A 24,924-nucleotide genomic window follows, 5' to 3' on the forward strand; every position below is an offset into this window, starting at 1 on the left:
CATGATGACCTGTAGACCTGAATATACAGACCAGCCTATAAAAGAGTAAATTACAGCTTGATGAAACAGCCGACTTAGTGCTCTCATCTCTCTCTCACACACGTACACACACACACACACACACACACACACACACACACACACACACACACACACACGGATGAGACACTTCATCAGCCTATCCTGTTGGTCTAATTAGAGGGAGTGGTTCAATAATGCGCCAACCTCCGCCGGCAGCCAAAGAGTTAAACTGTGGAGCCTGTTGTTAAACGCACCATCCAAGCGGGCTGTGTCGCTAAGGGAAGACAGGCTACTTGTGGAGAAGCAACAGATCCCCAGCTGCAAAACAACCCCACATCTGGCACGCAAGCTGAGCGCTTTCAGCAGCAGGGGCTGGTGGGATATATCAGTGCGCGATTAAATGCACGACTGGATCCTTTTCTCAGGCTTCTTCGTCTTGTGTGGAGAGGAGAAAAGTTGTCAGGAATAGTTGTGGATTGTGGCGTTGCAGAATTTGGATAAGGTTTTCATTTAAAGGAGGGTAAGGAGCGACATGTTACTTAAGGCTCAGTGGTCCCTGCTGCAGGCCTGTGCTACCGCTGTAATTAGCCAATAATCTGATTTTTTTTTTTTTTTTTTTTCTTTACTGGCCGCAAGCTTGTGTTGATGGACGGGAAACAAGTGCAACCCCTGGAGGCATCAGTTTAAGTCACATCGCGCTGTCTACTCGACGACAACATTTAAAAACACATACCTGCGTTTTGTCGCGCCACCAGACTGAGTTTTGTAACAGGTGGTTTTTTTTTATTGAGCGTCTCACTTGTCTGGAGCATTATTTTTTGAGTAAATGAGCCACACGGGCCATTACAAGCACCGGGGTCTGAAATGAGGGCGCACTGTGCGTTAATGTTTTGATTTCTGTTCAAGTGGGCAACAGTTAGTATCGGAGGGGCGAACAGCCAAGAGGGTCCCTGCTTCTCAATGATAAGCTCGGTGTGTGTTTCGTCTTACCGAGGGCGCAAGTCAGGCAACAAACCTCCGTCTAAATCATGTCTGAAGGAGGAGATGGCCAGAGGGGAAGACTCAGACAAAATTATCATCAACGTGGGCGGCACCCGGCATGAAACCTACAAGAGCACCCTGAGGACCCTGCCGGGGACGCGCCTGGCGTGGCTGGCGGACCCGGACACGCAGGTCAGCTCCGACTCGGACGCTGCGCCCCCGAGTGCCACCGAGTTCTTCTTCGACAGACACCCGGGCATCTTCGCCTACGTGCTCAACTATTACCGGACCGGCAAGCTGCACTGCCCGGCAGACGTCTGCGGGCCGCTCTTCGAGGAGGAGCTGGCGTTTTGGGGGATAGACGAGACCGACGTGGAGCCGTGCTGCTGGATGACCTACCGGCAACACCGGGACGCGGAGGAGGCCCTGGAGATATTTGAACCGCCGGACCCGGATGACACAGACGACGACAAAGAGATGCCGAGGCGGTTCGGCATCGAGGACTGTCCAGATAGGTCGAGGGGCTGCTGCGAAGTTTGGCAGCCGAAGGTCTGGGCCCTGTTTGACGACCCGTACTCCTCCAGAGCAGCCAGGGTGAGTTCACCAGGTGTTTGTCCTCCGAGCGCTTGTTAGTGGCCATATGTCAGTGCGAGACCATAAAAAGGCGCACATGTGCACATCAACAGGTGCCCCTGCAAGGCTCAGTCGGCCTGCTACAGCTACAGGTCGCCTGCAATTTAAATTCTGTGTGTTGTGATGTATCTAAAATATCTGCGTTTGTATCTACACTTTTCAAGTCAAGGTGTTAAAGAATTACCTCTTACAACCAGGATTGCTCGCTCCCAGATATCTCACTCTGATCTGAAGAGTCAGCCAGGATCAGTCAGTTCAACTTCTCTTTACTTTTTTCTACCAGGTTATCAGTAACAGTCCTGATTAGCGGCTCCTGCATGGGAAAATAAAATCAACACAGGACACAGTGGAACAACAAAGCAATTAAAACATAGAGGGGAAGACTTGAATAATAGCAACAGCCTGCTGTCAAGTCAGTACACCTTCCAAGCCTGTTAAGTACACAGGAATCCAGATTTCAGTTGTGTCCACATTGGTCTGAAACTGTGCTGATTTTGTATTAGGTGGTAAAATCTATTAAAACATAAAGTCAGCGCTGCTGCATCTTTTGTCTGTGGCAGCACTGATATCCATCAGTTTCAGGTCTAAGTTGGACGATCCAGGGGCGAAGCTAGACACTCAGCGGAGAAGGGGCAGGGCATTCTCCAGGGGCCCCTCTGAAAAAGTCATTTTAAAAGCCCCAACTGTATAATAGCCGATATGTCCTATCCTATCCTATACATGAACACAAGTTGTTACCTATTGAGCCGAGCAATCCTGGGTGTCAGAAAGCAAACGCTGACGCCAGCTCGTCGGACAAACTTGTTGGGAAGAACAAAAAAAAAAGAAAAATGTCGCCAAGTGTGTTTCAGCAACGCACAGTACTTGGTGCTTCGCATGCGCTGAGCACCACCACTGATAGCAGCGTGTCTTTCTTTAACAGGAATGACACAAACATTAAATAGACATGGTGGTCAACATCACTACAAGGCCTGTCCAAATACAAAGAAGACAGTCTACACCCACCGCAGGCAGTGACACAGACATGTACAGCGATGCGGCAAACATGGAGTCAAACAACAGATTAATCTAACATTCTGACTGATTTCTTCATAACCACAATTTCAGATATTTAAGAGTAATCTTGGATGTTTCACTAACCACTTTTCATCCCCGCTCAGGCTCGTCGTTAGCCACTGTCAGGCCAGTGGAGCTAGCACTTACGTTAGATTGAGCCGGATCCGTTTATCCGTTCCATTGTCATCGAGGCTGTGTTGAAAGGACGAGCAAGATGAGAAAAAAGGTGTAGGAGGGGCACAGGATACAATTAGATTTCCTTACTCTCACCATCCACATGATGTATACTTTCTAGCTAGATTAAAAAAACACAGCAGTTAACCTTACAGTTAGACTCTGACTTCACCACATGTGGGTCGCTCTGTTTGTAGCTGGATGTCTTGGAGGGAAGTTTTTGGTGCGGATGGGTCGAAGCTAGATCTGGTCTTTTGTATAGACATGTCTCCTTTCTGGCCACAGCTCATATCTTCACTACTGTTAAACTGACTGTGTTCACAGACATGGAGGGAATATCAAGGAACTCAAAGAGAACATCCTCTTTATTTTGCTCACTTTATAACAACATTAAAAAAAAATCCTACAAGCCCTTGACAAACACACAGCGTTATTTACGATCAGTTGTTTTAGTTAGTTGACGTTAAAACAGGTAGTCAGTGGCTTTTCTGTGAGTGTAAACATAGCTCCCTGATTGGTCTGGTTTCCAGAGCCAGAACAAGTAAAAACTAGGCTTAGGTGATATCCAATATTATGATATACTATACAATACACCATTAATGTTTCAGGTATTAGTAATACTGCCACTAAACAGCAGTCAAAAGTTCTATTTGTTATATGCCAAGGTACAATGTACAGCAAGCAAAGCGGTGTAATGATGATCGGACTCGACACCTTTAAAACAGTTTAAACACAAACTGAACATTCATGACGGAGGATTTATTGCAGGACTGTTGGATTAGACTCCATCTGTTTTAGCTAGGTGTACCTAATAAACTGGTACACACAGAGCATATGAAAGTCCTGTTTATATAGGGCTACAACTGACTATTATTTTCAATTAATCTGTGGAACACAGTCTCGATAAACCGCTTAAATGTCAGAAAAAGGTGAAAAAATGATGACATTTTCACTGAGGCCATGGTGATGTCCGCAAATATAATCATATATTCATCATATGTGACAAATTCTTGCGTTTCAGAAGCTGGAACCAGAGAATCTTTGGCATTTTTTGGCATTTGATTTATACAATAGTGTTATTTTTCTATCAGTGAACTGTCTAATGAATTGAGCCCTGACTTCTGAAACATGCCATGAGTGCAAAATCCTGTTCATAAACAATTCTCATAAGATAAAGTCTTGTTGTATGACAGATAAAACCATGTTAGCCATTTTTTTCAGTCGTTAAAAAAAGGCTCTGCAGTCTCCAGGATCCAACTTCTGAACTGTCACTTCACTGTTTTTAATATTACAAAAGATGGCACACTTATTTATTTAGCTCCACAGGTACAACAGACTGTTCAATAATGTGAATAGTTTTTCAGTTGTTCTGAAAGACTGAAAATAGAGAAAAAGCTGTTTCATGACTGAAATACAGTGCCGGTGAAGTGTTCCCACATATCCTGTTCAAGGTTTACACTCAAAGGTCCTCGAAACACGAGTGTTTGAAAGGCTGCAGGAGTGTGTATCCATGTATAGTAAATCACACTGTATATTAATCAGAAGAGGAGGATCTAAATGCTCATATAGACCAGAGGAAAATAAGCTAATCATCCGTTTAAAACAACATTCAGAAACTTAGTTGTGTGTGATCCATTTTTACAATGTTGAATGAACTACAACACATGTATTTTTAAAAGTATTATCTATAAGTATTTCAACTTTATTGTGATGAACAAGATACACTTCAGTTTGTTTTAGAGATACATTAAATGTTGCTAAAATCAGTTTGCTTTCATTACTTCCACAGGGGATATCATCCTGTGGTAAGCTTTTGAAAGTATGCTAAGGCTAATGGCTCAGCAACAACAGAGTGCTTAGTGAAGTAAACCTGAAAGCATGTATCGAGTGTCACTACAGCAGGAGTTGTCAGGCAAAAGACTAGGAGCTTTCATCAGTCAAAAAGAAAAATACATTTAGTTCAAATAGATAGAGGCTGATGCTCCCTCTAATTTCTGTTTGCCTGCTCATGGAGTTCAACGGTGTATTCAGAGACTCTCACTGTGTTGCACAAGTATAATGTTCTTATTGCATGCCAGTCACACTACAAATAGTGTTTATTTTAGCCTCTCGGCCAGGTGGCATTTGCAGGCTGTCACAAGGAGAGCAGCTGACATCTCTGAGTCACAGCTGCCGCTGCGTAGGTGCCGTCTGAAGATGACCTGCCACTGTGCCTGCCACTTAATCACGTCTGTCTCTCACCACTCTCACAATATTTGTAAATGAATTGATTCGGATTTGTGAAGTTCTTTGAAACACAGCAGCGTAGATGTGAATCTTTCTGGATGTGGCTGTGGTAAGAATGAGCAACGGTGGATGCATATTGACAAAGGCATAATGTTCGTTGTCCATTTCCTCTTCAGTTTCATGTTCGTATGTTTGTTCTGTGTGCTCTCCGAATGGATGCAGAGAGCATTTTGAGGGATTCATGTTACCTTGATGGCTTTTTTCTTTTTTGTTTCAAAGAGCCTCTGAGAACATCACAGGTAATGTGATTCTTAAAAGCCGGAGGGAAGTGAATCTGTCCATCTTTTAAGCCACATCCTGCTCAGGATCAACCAAGACTGGAGGAGCAGCTCTGTGAGTGTAACAGCTTTAACATACAGTGCAGTCAGGAGGTAATATAACAGTAATGGCTCTGCACCCCATCACACTCGAGTTGAAATGGAACAGTGAGAATGAGTTTAAAGGGCGGACTTTGTTTACGTCCACATCAGATTAACAATACGAATGCAAGCCTTTTTTAAATCATGCTGTCTGCATGACAATGTCAGTTGAACCACTTTGGTCCAGACAGAAATATCTCAACAAGCTGTCAGAGGCATTGCCACACAGTTTTATAAAGATTTTAACGGTCCCCAGAGGATGATTCCCCTGACCTTTCTTCCACTTCTACCATGATGTTGATGTTTTTGATTTTTAGTTAAGTGTCTCAACAATTATTGAATGGTTTGAAATTTGGTGCACATATTTATGGCGTTTTCAGGATGAATTCTAATAAACTCTGGTGATCTCTTAGCTTTTCCTCCAGAACCATCATCAGTTTTACATTTGTCCAATACTTTTTTATGACCTGCAAAACTCACAACATTCCCATCATCCTTGCTTCCACCCCTAATGTTTAGGGATAATTGGGAACATTAGCATGCTAACACACTAAACTAAGATGGTGAACATAGCAAACATTATACTTTCTAATCATCAGCTTGTCAACATTTTAAGATAAGATAGTCCTTTTTTAGTCCTGCAGTGGGGAAATCTGCAATTTTCACTGTAGGCATGTTCATATGTGGCTGTTAACATTTAGCTCAAAGCACAACAGGATTACGTAGTTGCTAACAAGGCTATAGTCTATACTCTCTTGTTATACAGACTTGTCTGTCTTGTTATACAGACAGAGTAACTGGATGAGTTAAGATAGCCATACTATTAAGTCATCAGAATTAATATTTGCCCATAAATTATTTGGTGTCAACATCTGGATGACCTTTATGACTGTAGACATTAGGACTTACCTGGTGATGCTTTATCAGATCGACCTGGCAAATCTGTACTCCAGCCATTTTCATTTCTTTCATTTCTATTCAGACCTGACAATATGCTATTCCAGTTTAAACACCTGTAGACCTCCATGGCACTGATACAGTACTGTTACTTTGTTATCTCAGTTTTCTTAGACATGACAATTAAACTTGACATTAACATTACACTCCGACCACATCACTCTTTCAGTCCTCCCTAATGCAATATTTCATTAATTCCCCAGCCCTGCTGCCTGTAATTAATCACCGCTGTGGTAATAGGCTGCAACTTGTTATCAGTGGTGAGCAATTAAAGCTGTGTTTCCCACAGAAAAGAGAAGTGTATTTTCTCCCACATAGAGGAAGAAATCAATTTGACTTTGTTATGAGACCAAGGGATTGACTGATGTGGGATTCTTTAGGGCTGAGATGTCTTATCTGAAGTATTAATTTCCAATAACAAATTAATTTGGCAATATGAAGTGCTCTTTTTCTAATAGTTTTGTTCTGGTTTTGCATATACTTTTTTTTATTGATTGACATTTAAATTAAAACTTATAACATTTGAATGAGTTTTGTTGAAGCAATTTCTTTATTGTTAAATGGAGGAGATCACAGACATTTATGTCTTGTTGAATTGTTATTTTTGAAGATTGAATTCATATATTATGAGCCAAGAATTTACTGATAATATTGGTTGGAAAATGTAAGCCCAATAACAGCTATATATCGACATGTCACCTTTTGTGATATATTTTATATTATTACTATGGATTTTGTTCTATAATTGTTTTCACTTCTGAAATAATAATAATAATGATGTCACCACATCCTCAACAAAACCTCACTTCTGTTTGTAGGACTGAACTGATGTTCAACAAAAAAATTAAATTTACTTAAGAGGGAAAATATCAGTCAGTGCCTTTCAATAAGTTGCTTTGATTATTGCTAATTATGAAACATATTCTCACACCCCACATTTTGTCTCAGTGTGACACCCAGCTGATAAGATAATAAAGCAGTGTTTTGAGCTGAACCTCTTACTCCTCTGGGCCCAGCTTTCACAGTGCTGACACCTTTCTCTGCTGCTCTGTGAATGAAACACAGGATTTGATTTTTCACACGGCATCAAAGCAGCGCAGCCTCGTTAAGGAGACTTTTATAACACTGAATTCTCAGCGAAAGAGGGATGTAATCCTGTGTGATTATGTTGGCTGTTTGTTCTGCTCAGTTCTGAGCTGTTTGCTGAAAATAGATTGGCTGTGTTGGTGTGAGTTCAGCAGATGCAACAGTAAGTCCAAAAGGAGTTGCAGACTTTGTTTTGCAGACAAATAGAAAATGAAAAATATCAATAAATACACATTAGTGAGTACATCTCTCTTCCACACAAACCAAAGAGCGATGTGGATTGTTGGTATTAGGGCTGCAACTTAACTGGCATTTGTCAGTGAGATTTTCCCTTTGTATGGAAAAATGATTCCTTCATAAAATAGATAATGTGAAATAAAAGCTTTTGATTGAAATAACAACACTCACGGAGAAGACTGGTCAAGCAAATTAAGTAGTTTTTTTAACAACTCCAAACTTCAGAAGGATTTCAGAAGTATTTTTTTATTCAGTGGGGATAGAAAACAAAAAGCATAGTGTCCCCCTCTTTTAACTTAATACACGTAGACACTTTATACATCTGTCACATAGGTGCAGTCAGTATTTTTACTGGCTACTCTCTGAGGAGGTTTTAAAGGGTTTGATGAACAGTGATGAACATTCAGTGATTGTTTTTCTTCATGCTGAGATTTCTGGCTCAACCTTCTGGCCTGTCTTTTGTTTGGAGGAGAAACTTCCAACTTGTTTGAATTTCTAAGTTACTTAGACACCAGCAGACTCTTGTGCAATGCTGCTTTAAACCTCAGCTCAAGGTTTGCTGTGGTCATATAATAACAGGTGGTTGTATAACCTGCTGGTGATCTTGCTCTGGCCATTGAGTGACTCCTGATCAGTGCAGTGACCTTTCCAGTCTATACTATGGCCTTTTTTGTTTTCATCTAGTCGCTATACAGTGCAAGTTTGTTCAGTCATCCTCTTGTTGACCTGCAGTTGCTCAACCTGCTGACATGCCCCAAAACACATGCCTAAAGCAGCAATCTGATGTTTCCCTCAGAGACCTTGTAGAGCCTCTCAGAGGAGTCCCACTGGGATGTTTCTGGTGGTCCCCAGTGATCTAGCAGTCCGTGTCCTGGTTTTAAGGAGTCTCATTATCTGTTCCTTTTACCGGACAGTCCCCCTTTCTCTATCCTCCTCCTCTGCACTGTCAAGATGGTCTTCTCTGTGTAGGAGGGTCTTCAACGCTCACCTTTTATGTTGTAAGTGGTGGTTTTCGGATTTACCAATGCCCTAGCCCTGCTGTAATTTATTGATTGATGATTAAAGGCTGGTCAAAGCTAAAGCCATAGCTTACTCCTTGAACAACCCCCCCCCCCCCCCACACACACACACACACACACACACACACACACACACACACCCCCCCCCCACACCCCTCCCACCCCACACACACTGCATGGAGAGTTAGAACTTTGTTGTAGCCCCTCTGTAATATTTTGCCGATGTTGATGATTAATCTATGATGCAGTCACCCAGGAGGAGTTGACAGGCTGAGTGGTGGACATTATTTCTCCTCTGTCCTCAGGTGGACTGACTCCCAGACATGAATCACTGTGACGTGAATTCTAAGAAAAAATCAACAGAGGCTGCTCTTGTTGACTTTGCAGCTTCTAACTGCTCAGTAGCCTTGTTGTTTTGGTTATTGCATGTAGTGTGTGTGTTAGTAACAGGGTGTGATGCTGAACAGCTGGGGGTGATAGCTATGATGGGACTCTCCAGCTGCTGCTCACCGACGCACAGCCTGCTGCCTGTCGAGCATCCTGTCACGCTCCCTCCTGCTCTGATTTTCCCAGCTGGGACCAGGCGGCCGTCCCCTCGCGGCGCTCTGCTATGTCTACACACTGACACCAGACGACCTTGAATTGATGTCTTTTTGGCACCAGTGGCATTACATATCATGAAAGGCTTCAATTACAGTGCTCTGAGAAAAAAGCAGCAATAATCAATATTTTTATATGAATGACTGTACTGTTTGTAATGTGAAGCATGTCGCCCGCAGTGATGAATTCACAGAGAATTATTACCATTTCCCCTCGGTGCTGCAAAGTTTTTAAGCATCTTTTAGCTCATTGTTTTTGGTTCGCTCTCACTGCTCTGATGGCCTCGTTTTTAGCTGCTGTTTTCAGTGAGAAGGCTCAGATAAACCCACTGTACTTTACCTGCTGAGCACCAAACAGCAGACAGACACAGTTAGTGATGAGCTGGTGAACATAGTGGAGCATTTAGCAGCTAAAGAGCCAAATATTTCCCTTAGGACTTGGTGGAGGCAAACAGAACTAAAAAAAAGAGTGAGCATTGGACATACATTCATCAAGCAGCCAAAAAAAGGTCACCAAATGAATATGCATATAAATAACAGTTCATCATCATCTTCATCTCCATAATATGACTTAGTGTTGTGTTTGAAGCTTAAATTGAAAACTGCAGGTTCAAGTAAAAGTGGCAGTTACATAGTTACAAAATATATCTATATTTCTATGAGTGCACATATACAAATATACAGTATATATCATTTTGTATGCAAAAAATCTGGCAAGTGACTCGGAAGTAGCCTGACCACAGTCCTGTCCAGCCCACCATCCATTCACATAGAATTAATGAAATGAGGAAAAAGTGGCAAATCTGTGTGATTATCAGGGTTACTCAGCACTATAGCCGTCATACAAAAGTAGTGAGGTCAAAGTGAAGCATTTCAGATGTTTAGTGGAGCAGCATATAACAGAAACACTAAAACATAATGTACAAATTAAAAAAAAAATGCAAGAAAGTCTAAGCTATTACTTTATTAATCCCCAGTAGGGAAATCTACCTTTACAGTAGCACAGAAACAGAGCATAGAGGAACATGACAGAGATGAACAGAAAATACATACAGTATGCAAATTAAGCACAAATTATATGAATAATGTTATGTGGTGTTTGTATCAGCTTTAACCCTCAGCACGATTGTTGAAGCTACATTTACATGCCCAGGAAATGAGAAATAAAAGCTCTGTGTTAACATTCATTTGGCCTCATAATGAGTCTTGCTTGTATAACATCAGCAGGCTCAGCAGGCCAACATGGAAATACTCTGTGGTGACAAAGAGACATGGTAATCACCCCAGGACTGTGTGCCTGTTTCTACTACTGAGCTGTAAACATGATATTGTGGTCTCCCTTTGTGTCAGGCCTTAAATAAACTGTACAGACACATTTAAATGCTGCAAGATTTATTGAACAGGACCAGCAGACATGGACACACGCAAATAATGAAAGTACCAACAGCCAGAGAGACAAACGATTAAATACAAAGCAAAAAAAAAAAAAAAAAAGACTCTCAGCAAGCGAAGTGGCACTCACGCAGCTACGCATGCACACAGGTGTGAGGTCAGGCTGTTTCATGTTATTGTTAGACTTTGGGGTTGAGCCTTTTATGAACAGAGCAAATTGTCTTTGTGTGTGCCAGGACCTCCAGCACCTTCCCTGCAGAGCTGCCCCCGGCTGCAGATACCCAGCTCTGTTTAGTTCAGGGATAAACCGTTTGGCATTTGAGTAAACGGAATTCTGTCAGGACCTTCTTGGTTCATCACAAGCATCTCAACAGCAGCAGGACTCACATGTTTTATTTGGTGGCTGCTGGTTTGTTGGTTTTTCTCATACCAGAACTCAGTGCAGGAGCCTTTTCTTTCATTATGAATAGGTGTATGGGACCAATTCAGAGATATGATTGACTATGAATCACACGCATACGCAGGAAGAACCCCCGTGGCAAGCAAGGACTTGTGCATAAAGAAGTAATAAGAGAAAAGACATTGAGTTTTTGAAACACTTAGTAAAGCTTTTGCTCCATCATTGAATTAATTCGACTACAGATGGATGCGTTCATACACAGAAACAAAGATGTGGTAAATTCAGGCTGACAAAACATAACCAGAGTGATTCTTCTTGTCCTTTTCATAGCCAAACATGTCTGACAACTAACTAACATGCCAGGTATAAGTAGGCTTGCCAGATGATTAGAGGTGTGGTTGAAGCGTGACATCAAACATAAGCCCTGATCATCTTGTTTAGGCAGAATTGTCACATAGGAGTTTGTTTTAAGACATAATTGCAGGAGTAAGTTCAACCTATGGACTGCTGGCAGGGATAGGAGACTAGAGCATTGTGACACACAGCTCCCATGTTACGCCCTCTACATGTAGCTTGTTGCTGGCAGATGAAAAAAAGTGACTGGTGGCGGTTGTCTCCACTGTCCCCAACAGAGCTAACAGTAAAAATTGGAATATCAGCAAAGTTGAATATACTTTAAGTAAGTTAACATTTTACAGCGATGCATTTTATAAGTTTAGCTACTTGTGTTGGCACAGTATCAGTACATGTCAGCACTGAATCAGAAATTTCTAAGCCTTTGTTATCCATGAGCTTGCATAGATGTATAGATTACTGATCGATTACTGATTAATGTTTACATTAAACTCCATCGTTGAGGTTTTATTATTCAGGCCTGTTGTGCAACAAGTGAAGAATCCACAGAGGAACTTGGAAGCCCACAGAGGATTCATGAAACCTGGGCCTATTCTTGCAAGCTGTGACAGTATTGGTATTGGCTGGTATTGTTTTCACTTTGTGAGTCTGTGTTTTTGTGTGTCTGTCGTCATGGCAAAATGTGGTCTTGGAGAAACCCACTGCAGTGGGAGCTACCACAGAGGCGGTCTTGCAGGTGTTTATGTGTCTGTCTGTATGTGGATGGATATTTTCACTGCGATAGCGTCTCAACAGTGTAAGATACAGTCATGAAACTTTACATGTGTGTAGTTGACATCAGAATGAAGGTCCCTTTCAAAGATGGGTTTAGTCCAACCCATGACTACTGAGTACTGAGTGCTCTTGTACTCATGGGTAGGAACACATGCTGACGGGAGTCACAGCTGTTGTGATCCCATCATAAGATGGTCTCAAGTTTATTAACTGATGTTGGAAATTGAGTCAATGAGGTTCTGCAACAGAGGCTGAACCCTCTCGTTTGGTGGACCACCTTAATTATCTGGCACTGAACATCTGGCTCCTTTGTCTGGAGAGCTTTCCAACAGGAAATCACGGATGAGGGGACACAATGAAAACACATTTTGTATCAATTTGTGTGCTTTTGTTAGAGAAACTGTGAATGCATGCAAATTAATACTTAATTTTTATTCAAAAATCCCGTTGAGACAAATTCAGTGTTAATCAAACACAAATTTTCAGAGGAACGGGAAAAAAATTCAGTCTGTCAGTGATCCAGGACATGGTTTAAAGATTCACTAAGAAAAAATGGCTTAAAATAGTGATTATAATAACTTTTTTTAACATTGTTTTTACATTTTTAAATACACTCATGTATGAAAGAACAAATGACAGGGATTATTGTCTCCTTTATTATTGATTAACAGCTGCATTTTCTGCGTTACACTAGTGAAGATTCTTGATTTCGTTGATGCATATGATAGAAAGGAATCATACAATTCTTTGCATGATTCCTGACCTTTTGCCACTGAAATGTGCTTTACCAGTTGCTAATTCACCCGTGTGCTTAAGTGACTCAGTCCTGTAACACACTCACACACTGTGCAGTTAACCCTGGTGATGTTCTGGGAAAACGTCTCCATGCAACAGGGGGAACTCTGAGCTCCTCCCGGGGAAGAGTTGAGGCTTCAAGGCCTTCCCTTTTGTCCTGCGGCTCGTCGCCGTCGTCTCAGGGGAACAGAGCAGTGAGTGCCTCAGAGCTCCGCAGGGACAAAGCTGAAGAGGGTTGTCATGGTAGAAAGCTGTGCATTATATGGGTGCAATAGAGATATGAACAGACATGTATTGTGTCTTTACTTGCAGCATCTCAGTTTTTGCTGTTTTGAAGATAAACTACAAGCAGCCAGCTCTTATTCTCCCAGCTCACTAAACTCCATAAAACGGTCCAGTTCCTATTTATTTTGTTTGTGTCTACTGTGAATTAGTGTCCCCCTTGGACTTTAAATGCTTTATTTGTTTTTTTCTAATCACAGACCCAAACACTATAAAGCAGACTGATATAGTGAGAGGCCCCCGGAGAGAGAAAATGGCTAAGTGCATGCATGGCACAGGTACATATTTATCCAGCTGGAAGATTAGAAAGGTTGGAGAGGCATTACAATTTGTCCAGGCTTTAGTAAACAATAAAGACAGATCAGGTATGAGTAAGCACACAATGTTAACACAAACACAGACAGGCACAGCCATTGTGCTGGATCAGGTGAGTGCTATGCAGCCACATTTTTCGGTTTACCTCCCATCAACTGTAGAAATGGTTCAACGTCATTTGCAAGTTTGTTTGGATTTGTATTTTCAATAAATGATTTGTATTAGATTATACTATACTATTATACTGAAACATGTTTGATGAACCTGACAACAGAGCAGGTGAATATACTGTCAGTCTTTCATGACTCAGCTCATTGTCATTCTCTCTCCTGTATCCCCTGCTATTCTGTGCCGGCAGGCTCTGCTCGTCTTTTCACTTCCCTCTCCTCCTCTTGCACTCAGACTCTGGCAGGAGAGCCTTTATGTCATGTGTTGTTGCCAGATCGACCAAAAATCTCCTCCTTGCCTGAGCTAAAACTATTTTCTTCCTAAAATATATTTGAAAGACAGCTGGCACAGTAGCATGATGGCAGGTTTAGTTCACACTGTCAGTTCACACTGTTTTGGCGCCATGTGAGTGCCCCCTGGTGTCTGTGACTGGCAGGGCTCATGTTAATGGAATCACGTTTTCTCTCGGCATGATTCAGTCTGTGTGTTCACGAGAGTAATTGGTTTGAAATTGGTCTGTATTTTTCTGGGACATTGTCCTGGCTCTCCTGTGGGCTTACTTGTGGTTTTATGAGCTTAACAATTCATGTATGCATTGGTTCCAGGGAACAAACATTTTTACTGTGGTGCATCTCTGAACCTTTATATTTAGTTTTTCAAGGCCACATAGCTTCAGCAAAAAATCTGACTTGATATGACCTTTAATTACTGAGCTGAAATGATGCTGCCATTCATCCTTGAACATGTTTAACTCTGCAAACAATGATCCATCACAAGAAACTTAGATTCTTTCTTTGTTGTTGTCAGTTTGTGTCTTATTATATTTATTTGTGCCTGAGTTGAGTGCTCTCATATCAATGTGTTCATTACTTTAGTCTTTACTTGCTGTCAATCACCTGGCACTCGCTGGCTCTGCCACTTGCTTTACAGACTTGATTGGCACATCCGTGTCTTTTTATTGGTGATACTGTAAAGTTTGCAGATAAAAGAAATTCTATAATGTAATCCACATCCTGCAGACAAAGACTTTAAGGGAGCTCTTGTGCCACACAAGACTTCAAAGTATGATAAACTCAGTATTGATTACTTATGAATTGTGGGAAGACACAACATTGTACTGATTATCAATGACTAATGTTTGATTTTGTCTCTACCAGGGCGTTGCATTTGCTTCTCTTTTCTTCATCCTGGTGTCCATCACCACCTTCTGCCTGGAGACCCATGAAGCCTTCAACGAACTGCAGAACCGGACGGAGCAGGTTGTTGTAGGCAACGTCACACAAGAAGTGGAGAGGAGGGAGATGGTGACCAAGCCCATCCTCACCCTGGTAGAGGGCATCTGTGTGATCTGGTTCACATTTGAATTCCTGGTGCGTATCATCTGCTGCCCAGACAAGGTGGTCTTCATCAAGAACTCGCTCAACATCATTGACTTTGTGGCCATTCTCCCATTCTACCTGGAGATGGGTCTGAGCGGTCTGTCATCCAAAGCTGCCAGTGACGTGCTTGGCTTTCTCCGAGTGGTGCGGTTTGTTCGGATCCTCCGGATCTTCAAGCTGACGCGGCACTTTGTAGGGCTGCGCGTGCTGGGCCACACGCTGAAGGCCAGTGTCAATGAATTCCTCCTGCTCATCATCTTCTTGGCACTGGGTGTGCTCATCTTTGCCACCATGATTTACTATGCTGAGCGCATCGGAGCGAGGCCCGACGACCCCACAGGCTCCAACCACACACACTTCAAGAACATCCCCATCAGCTTCTGGTGGGCAGTGGTTACCATGACGACACTGGGCTATGGAGACATGTACCCACAGACGTGGCTGGGCATGATGGTGGGGGCGCTGTGTGCGCTGGCTGGGGTGCTGACCATCGCCATGCCAGTCCCTGTCATCGTCAATAACTTTGGGATGTACTATTCGCTGGCTATGGCCAAACAGAAGCTGCCGAAAAAGAAGAAGAAGCACAACCCGAACCCAGACGCTCCGACTGACTCTGCCTCATTTGGGAAGTCAGAAACAAACTCACACAGAGACAGCACGCAGAGCGACACATGTCCGCTGGCTGCTGAGGAGAGTGTCAGCAGGAACCGTTCAGGTCAGGCCAATGGTCGATGCAATAATAAAGGTCCAGTCCACTCCAATTACTGAAAAAAATATTTTCTCACTTCCTTTTTCTGATGTGTGGCCATGCAGAGAGTTTTGTGTTTTATTTTCTGAGGCACTCAACTGAAAAACTGCAGAAACATTGTCATAGTTACTAAAATCCACAGACCTCACTTTCCACCACATAAATACTTTCTTTTAAAACTGTTATCTGTGTTTTCTGTGGATCATCCAGAACAATGGGGATGCTGTCGCTGGAAAGAGATGTTTGAGCCTTTAAGTTAGCTTGTTTTCCTGTGCTGTGAACAGAACAAATAAATTTCTATTCAGCTCTGTTATTGGGTGAAACCTGGACAAATAAAGTCAAACATATCCCCATGGCTAAGTACCACTAGAGGTCAGTGAGAAAATGCTTTTTTTGTAATTTGGGTGAAGTTACCCTTTAAGACAATGTTATTGTTTATTGCATATATTCATCAGGTTTTTAATTTTAAAAAATTATTTTGTTTTACCTGTTCATTTAATTGGATCATTCATCTTATAGAACCCACAATATAAATATTTCAGTGGTCCTGTACCTAATAATAACATAAACGGCCAATGTTTTTCTTGTCTTACGGTTCCTTAGGCTTTTCAAAGTTTGCCTGACAGATGAACCACACTTAGTCATAAAGACAGTAACACACTAATATCGAGTTATTCCTTATAACATCTCAGTCAAATTGGATTTCATCACAGAAAAATACCAATTTTATGCAATATACCTCTGCCTTTGTCTGGGCCCTCGGGGGAGGCTCAGTAAAAGCTTTGGCATTTACGTTGCTGTGTGTTTTTGTCGTCCTGTCAGATTCCAAACAGAATGGAGATGCAAATGTGGCCCTTTCAGAGGAGGAAGGCTGCAGCCTGACCCAGCCGCTGTCCCCCAGTGAAAAGTGGTCCCTGCGGTGCACCCGAGGGCGAGACAAGACTAAGAAAGAGGCCACCTGCTTCCTCCTAACGTCTGGAGACCCCAGTGTCCATACTGGTAGGTTAAATACATGTCAGCATGCACCTGAATATTCACATTTACTGTTTGTATATGTTTGTATATACTTTTGTTTCAATATTCTCGCTGCATTGTAGCTGTTCTGGAGTTTCATTCACTTCAATGAGAAAATTCTGTTAGTCAAGACCAGGACTTAGACATATGCAACTACTTCCTATCTAAGTTCACATTTATACTTATTTGCTTATTTGCAGAGAGTTAGACACTGCTATCTGTTATCTAATGAAGGCATAAAATGCCCAAAAAACTACAGTCAGGAGACCTTAACTATCCTGGCTCTATCCAAAGGTGACAATATCCACCTTTCTATGGCAAACGGAGTTAGCATATAATGGCTTAATTTGACTATCTGGAATGAACATTGCGGATATTAAACAACGTAATTTTAACTTATCGTAATTACATTTTGACTAGGCAAAATGACAGTTAGAGATATCTGTAATTCAATTTTGACTAGTCAAAGCTGAATTACAGATATCTGCAAATTTAGATAGTAAATCCATTTCTGGAGCATTTCTCGCTGACAGCTCATGTCATGCGCAGGCTGCAGCGATAAAAACCCTGTCAAACACAAAAAAGTCTTTTTCAGGCTGCTCAGACATGGCTGTAAAACCATATGAATGGCAAGAGGTTCCTGCCTGTGGCAAGCCCCTCCTCCTACTTGCCGTAACTTCTGATGTAATTACAGATATCTCTAAACCTATTTCAAGGTATCTGTAGTTACATTTTGACCAGGCACAATGAACATTAACAACACGATTTGAGATATTTCTAATCAAAATTCATTTGAAGATATCTATAACTTGATAAAAGATATCTACAATTAAATTATGACTGTCCATAATTCCAGTTTGATATATCTACAACATAATTTTGACCAGTCACAATTAAGTTTAAGATCTATAATGTTGTTTTCACTAGTTAACTAGTTTAGTTTAGGATATCTTAAAAGGACAATATAGATAACTTTAATTGAGAGGGATTGATGATATCTCAAACTGGAATTACGGATAGTCATCATTTAGTTGCAGATATCCACAATTCACATTGTGGATATCTACAATTGAATTAAAGATACCTGTAATGAGAAACCTCATACACATGAGTGGAAAAAGTGACGTCATTTGAATGACGTTCTGGATATCTGAAATGACAATTGTGGGTAGCAAGAATGTCATTGTGGATGTTTGAAATGTAGATTTTGACTAGGAAGAATTGAATTACAGATATATGTAATACATATCCAGACTAGCTAGTAAATGGTAAAGGGGTTTGCCATACCTACGTATCAGCACCTCTAACACTCTCTGATTAACACATGATATCTCAACTACTTGGAGTCTCCGCAGTTTTCCTGGCAACAACGACGATGCTAGAAAGTTCCTAAATGACTTATTTAGCATGCACAGACATGAGAGTGGTGTTAATCTTGTCACCTAACTCTCAGCAAGAAGGCAAAGCAGTGTGTTCCCGAAAATGTTGTACTTTTCCTTTAACTGAGCTACCAGTCATTAGTACGTATCTCTGTGTTGATGGTGACATCCCCATAGGTTCCAGTGAATATTTTTAATTTCTTTCCTAGTCTTTCCAAATGACCTACCCAAACTAACCTTACGTGAACTATGGGCTTCCTGCAATATTTAAAACTTTGTTCTCTTTCAGCTGTCAGAAGGTTTAGCAAGACTTAAAGCAGCAACTTTAAGTCTTTTGCAGCCCACACTGTAAATACACACTAGAAAACACAGTGGATGAATGGATGGAGTTACAGTTCAGTTATTCTTAGATCCTTACCAGCAGGGCAAAATGATTAAGATTTGGCCTCAGAGTTGTGACAGAGGAAGGGCCATGTTAGCAAGGTGTTATTAGAAGATGTTAGCTAAATGTTCAGTTTTCATTTTAGAGCCATTGTGTTCTATGAGATACGATACGATACGATACGATACGATACGATACGATACGATACGATACGATGCGATGCGATGAGATGCGATGCGATGCGATGCGATGCGATGAGATGCGATGCGATGCGATGCGATGCGATGCGATGCGATACGATACGATATGCCAATGAGACTGTACTTGTGGTGCTTTGAGCTAAATGCTAGCTAGGTATTGGGTAAATTATAAATTTTGACCTACCAGTATTTGGATTCATCCTCTGGGGGCTATGAATATCTACACAAAATAATATGGCAGTCCACTGAATTATCATTGAGATATTTCAGTGTTTAACTGACAAACATCCCTAAAGCCATGCCACTTGCATGGCTAAAACTTGGTGTAAATGTCTATGGACTCACCACACTGAGCTTTATGTTTGCTGCTGAAAAGTTGAGAGAAACCTCCACAGTATGTACCCACTTCCTTTCTAAACTTCTGTCATTTCTCTTGCAGCCTCCAACTGACTAAAGGCAGTTTCTAGTCATCATTCACCAGACAGATCAAAAGGAAATCAATAGAAGAGCTTTGTAGTACTAATTGCATCATCCATCTGTCTGCGTGCACTCAGTGAAGGAGCTTCTCTTGAATAACCATCCTCATGGTGCGCTGCTAGGTTAGAGTCAGTTGATACTAAACAACTTGTTGTGTCTAAATATGTAACCAAAGCCCTATACACTCAAGAATATAAGTTCAGTCAGAGACACTAAAGTCAAGGAAGTGAAAATTTAAACTAAATTGTTGTATAATTAGATTTGTCATAAAAGGCTCTGCTGTCTGAGGGAGCTCTCCATGAATCCAAGCAGCGATGTGGATTTTGCTGACATCATCCCCCACAGATAAACATGACTCTTAGTCAAATCAGCAACATGAAGGACCATAGGATGAGAAGGTTGGGATGGTGGAGGGAGTTGACATGAGCATAACAGTGAGGAAGGTTATAATGTCTACGACGTACACATGGATAAATATGATTGATCGTTGCTAACTACTGAACTAACACTATGATTCATTTCAGTGTTCAAGTGCAAGCATTTGTAATGTAAATTTGATTCACTCAGTCATCTTGTGATTGCATCTGTGAACTGCAGACTGTCTCAGTGATTACAAGCTTTAGCTACACATTTTTACCATGGAAAACCAACTATTTGTAACTTGAACAGCTGTCCGGAACAGGTAACATGGGCACAAAGAAGAAAGCCATGTTCCTTTAATTCTCTCAGTTGGCATCCGCTGTAGCTTGCCATCTCCTGCTTGAATGGCTCTTGGATCTCACATCTGAGCCTCCCAAAGTACCCAAAAGCCCCTTGTGAAAAGAGGGTCTATATTTGGCAGCCATGGATTCATTCCTGACATCCTGAGCACACATCCCACCCAGTCAACATCCTGACTCTCGTCTGCAAACAGCCCAACCACACTGAAGGTGTTTTCCTGCAAAGCTGCACTTTACCGAGATGCGTTTTTCTAGCAAAGCTCATTAGCACATTGCTGTTGAGGAAAAACAACACATAAATGGGGCACTTACTGTAGCTGGGCTCCTTTGAGAGTATGTACGCATGCTTTTTTTTGACAGCCCATTATAAGGAAATTGTATTTGAATGTGTTTCCTGAAAGCCTCGTCGATTGCTGCATGTGTTGAACGTTGTAGAATGGTGTAGGTTAATGGCATGTTGTCACATGCTGATGAAAAAACAAAATCACACAACCAAAGTTATATCTGAGAGACTTACTGATTAATTAAAGATATAAAAAAAATTAAATAAAACATCCATCAGATAAATAAGAAGACGGGGTGTTTATGGACATGTAGTTATACTCAGGGGAGGAAATTACCTGTCAGTGTAAAATTTACATCCTCGCAGCCACAGTGGGAAAGACATGAGCGCAGAGAAACACAAAACGACCCGAGCCTGCTTTCGCGCTGAGGTCTCTAATAATACACTGAATGATCTGGTCAGCTCATGAGATCGCCATGCAAGCTTTCTCCTGATCGCAGAGACAAAAACAATGGAAAGCTGAGCAAAGCCAGAACACCTCAAAACTAATCTTTGGAAGAGAGAGGAGGGGGTAATTCAATTTTCAGCTCTGTATCTGGTGAGTATGTGGATAATGACATCCCAGTCTATTACAGGAGAATATCACACATACACAACACATTTTAGTGCACATTACCTGCAAAAAGGGTTCAAGTGGACTTTTCACTGTTTCCTAACAATGTTAAAAACTGTTGTGGCAGAATTCAGAGTTGTTTTTGTCTGACAAGCAAAAGGCTTATTTTGTATTTGCAGCCACTTTGAGTTAGATGGAGATAAATTAAGGCATCATGGTTCTGCTCTTCAGAGCTATGCCCATAGGGGATGGTTAGGTTAATTCCTGGGTTAGAGTATATAAGGTATGAATAATATTTCACCACGGCATTAAAGCAGGAAACAGAGAAAGGGACAAATGGGTCTGAAGATGCTCAGATGGTTATCAGTGACAGGAAATGGTCGCCCACCCTGCAGTGGGAACAAAATGCTAGTGGATTTGAGGTGATTAAGGTGGTCACAGGGAGTCTGTGACAGTGTTAGCACTTACTGTCACAATTTATACATACAAAAGCAAACACTGTCCCGGTCAAAAGCACTTTGTTGAAAGCGCCTTGTCTCTCTGATGTGACAACCGTTGGCTCAGTTTCCTTTGATGAGTGCATGATGGTGTGGCAAACCTCTCAAGTGCTGCGAAAAGGAAGCAGCAAGCGGATGTACAGGCGAACAGAAAAAAGGATGCTGAGCCTCCCTGTTCCCAAGTGACTCCTCTGGGTAATTGCCACCAATAGGTTTCCATTGATAAGATGGGTGGCAAAGTGAAGTCTCCTGGCGTCGGAAGTTTAGATCCATAGGAGTTCTCTGTCTGTGAGGGAGGGATGAAATATTAGTCAATTAATCTATTAGTTAATCAACAGAAAATGATCAACAACAATTTTAAGGAATTGATTGATTGACTGATTATTCAGTAGAAGTCATTTATCAAAAACATCAAACATGCGCTGAGATCTGCTTCTCAAAATTTTAGGATTTTCTTTGTTTAATATGATTGTAAATTGATTATCTTTGGCTTTTTCAGTCAAAACAAGCGAGCAATTTGAAGTGGTCACTTGGGCTCTAGGACCATGTGATGGGCATTTTTATGTCTTCATGCCAGCGACAGCCAGAGCTGGAGGCATATTGTTTTCACGCTGTTCGTTCAGCCGTACATACGTATGTCTGTCCCATTCCCGTGGACACGATATCTCTGTAATGCCTTGATGGAATTCCTTGAAATCTGGCACAAACATTCACTTGGACTCAAGGACAAACTGATTAGATTTTGCTGAGGCCAAAGGTCAAAGGTCAAGGTCAGTGTGACCTGACAAAGCACTTTGTAGCCATTACTCAAGACTTGACACAGCAATTATGACAAAATTTCATACAAACTGTGAATATTTTCTAAGACTGGACAAACAGGGATGTAACCTGAAACTAGTCTGAGTAGTGGAGGCATACAACCGTGAGGCAGTAAATCTAGTTACTATCTTATGACATTTATAGATTTTAAAAAATGTATCAACCAAAAAAAAATGAAAGGATTGACTCATAAAAGAAACATTCACCAGCTGCAGCCCTACTTACTGGTCGCAGCCTGTACAGGGTCAGCTTTTGTTCAGCAGAGATGTTCCAGGTCTATTTTCAGATCTTTCATATTAGAAGTCACTTTGTTTCATTCTGTTGCTGTCCTTTGTGTTTCTTAACAGACAGCTGTAAAGACATCCTCGCTGCCACTGGAAACTACGCTCAGCCGGAGGTCACCACTCTGACCTGATGCTGATTGGCTATGAAAAGGAGAAAGAGCATGAAGTCACAGTGGAGTACATGCTGTGCCGGGCTTCACCTCTGGTCCCTACTTTCTTTTCCTTCCTGAATGAAGTGCAGAGCGGATTAATTTTATTCATAACCAGGCCTTTTTTTTTTATTTCTGTCATACAGTACATCCAACAACCTGTGGTGGAAAATCCGCTGGAAAGCAGATCTACCATATATACACTCATTTACATGTCACAGAGCATTTTGCATGTATTGCATGATCTAACACTGTAAAATGTACTTTAAAAATGGCTACCATTAATATACTTATCATTTAGTGGAAATGTCATTTCTTGTCTTAAAGGCCCTGATAATATATTTTCTCATTTAGCTTCTTGTTATGACCAGTGGGGTCCTAAATGAACACAAAAAGTTTGGGTTATGTCACATGAGATATTGGGTTTTTCTGATATCACCTGTGCTCTTCTCACTGGTTTGAAGGGAAAGTTGGAAGAAGGTGACATATTTCCATCCACCAATCAGGATTTAGCAACATTTGACTCTGAAACTTGTAACAGTTTGATCATTGTCAATCAAATCTAGCAAATCAAGCACATATCAGTTGTGATGAAGCATATTAGCTGACTTTTAGGGTCTTAAGTTCTCAATAGGATGTTATTCTTTAAAATTCAACTTATTTAGTCATGACTGTTTAATATTGTAGACGACAGCTTAAGATATAGATTTTTGCAGTGGTTTTAATCTTTAGTGAGTCTATTTTATCCACCTGGCAACATTTCTGTTCATGAGATGCTGCATTTGTTTTGTGTGTCTTTTCATGTTTGTAGTAATATGTACAGAGACATAGTCAGTTTGAGCTCATTTTGTAACTCAAAAAAATGTAATCATTGTTTCGATTAATGTCTTATCTCCATACATGTTGTTAACTATCAAGTAAGAACACTCAAACACTTGTGAATATGGGTTTGTACAGCAAAACTGTGACTGTGAACTAGGATTAGATGAAAACTTGAAATCACTGTTTGACTGTCAAACAAACAGACCCTACAGCTCTTTGTTGATCATCCGGTCTCTGCCTTCTGTCGTGCCACTGCTTTTTCACGCTGACCACAGGGACAACACAGATATTTTGTCAAGACACAGCTTGGTATGAATGCTGCTCAGGCAACACACTGTTTGTAAATCCATGTACAATAAGAGAGTTTAACAAAAGAGAAGGAAAAAAATCAATGTTGCAGTATTGTCTGTCTATTACATTAGCCGTATACAGTTGATGCATCATTACTGGTTGAGTCAGGACCAAATGTAGACTCTATTAAATTACATGGTAGATTTTCAGCACCATCGTTAGTAAAAATACATGCAGTGCAATGCCATCAGTTCCACTTGTGCCTCATGTTGAGTAATGGAGGTTAAATGTGTGCAGTAACGTAATTAGATTTGTTCCTTAACACTTCTGGTTGTGTCTGATCTGTAGAAACCCTGTTACGTGTTTCCATGGAGAGAGAAGCAGGAGTGTGGTTTCTTTCACTCGTGACTTATAATATATTCCTCATGGTCTACCATAGTGGCCTTATGTTAAATAAACAAAGGGAAACTTCATTTCATCGTCATTCGACTCTGTTTCTATGCTGACCCAGAGGTCTGTAATTATGTATAAGCACAGTTGTAAGTATGTAGCACAGTACAATATTCTGGATCGTTCTGTAAACTCTTTCCTCCTCTCTGTGTGACATGCTTATGCACCATGAAATCGCTCTTAAACAAAGAATGAAAGAATATTATTTTGATATTTCCCCTTTTTAGCCTCATTTCCTGTTTTCCCTGTTGTGTATATACTCAAATGTGATGGAGAAGCACACAGCACATCAGTTTCATATCTCCCCATTATGGATTGTATAGGTGACTGTGATGGATTTTAACCCAGTCAAACTGTCAGATGTTGTGTGTGTGTGTGTGTGTGTGTGTGTGTGTGTGTGTGTGTGTGTGTGTGTGTGTATGTGCGTGCGCGGGTGTGTGTGTATGTGTGGGATATTGTATCATGTAGGCATGTGTTTCTATGCAGAAATACAAATAAAATCCATTCCCCCCCTGGTGTTGAAAATAAAA

General features: G+C 41.2%; 1 protein-coding gene across 1 annotated transcript; it reads left to right on the forward strand.

The window, feature by feature from the left end:
* The first annotated feature begins 221 nt into the window (after positions 1 to 221).
* Positions 222 to 24,924, forward strand: kcnc4 (potassium voltage-gated channel, Shaw-related subfamily, member 4). Its single transcript, XM_071476037.1, has 4 exons — positions 222 to 1,596; positions 15,046 to 15,982; positions 16,838 to 17,014; positions 22,746 to 24,924. Exons 1-4 carry the CDS (start codon positions 982 to 984, stop codon positions 22,811 to 22,813), a joined length of 1,797 nt encoding a protein of 598 aa, XP_071332138.1. The 5' UTR covers positions 222 to 981; the 3' UTR covers positions 22,814 to 24,924.

This window comes from Trachinotus anak, unplaced genomic scaffold (assembly GCF_046630095.1).
Source record: "Trachinotus anak isolate AG129_WGS33_773 ecotype Australia unplaced genomic scaffold, CSIRO_AGI_Tana_v1 ptg000004l, whole genome shotgun sequence".
Lineage (NCBI taxonomy): Eukaryota > Metazoa > Chordata > Actinopteri > Carangiformes > Carangidae > Trachinotus > Trachinotus anak.

What these genes read in the sequence shown, in the direction of transcription:
- kcnc4 (XM_071476037.1), top strand. Translation starts at nt 982, where the DNA reads ATGATAAGCTCGGTGTGTGTTTCGTCTTACCGAGGGCGCAAGTCAGGC. An exon ending in ACTCCTCCAGAGCAGCCAGG is followed by an intron (nt 1,597 to 15,045) that starts GTGAGTTCACCA and finishes TGTCTCTACCAG; the next exon opens with GGCGTTGCATTTGCTTCTCT. An exon ending in AGACCCCAGTGTCCATACTG is followed by an intron (nt 17,015 to 22,745) that starts GTAGGTTAAATA and finishes GTTTCTTAACAG; the next exon opens with ACAGCTGTAAAGACATCCTC.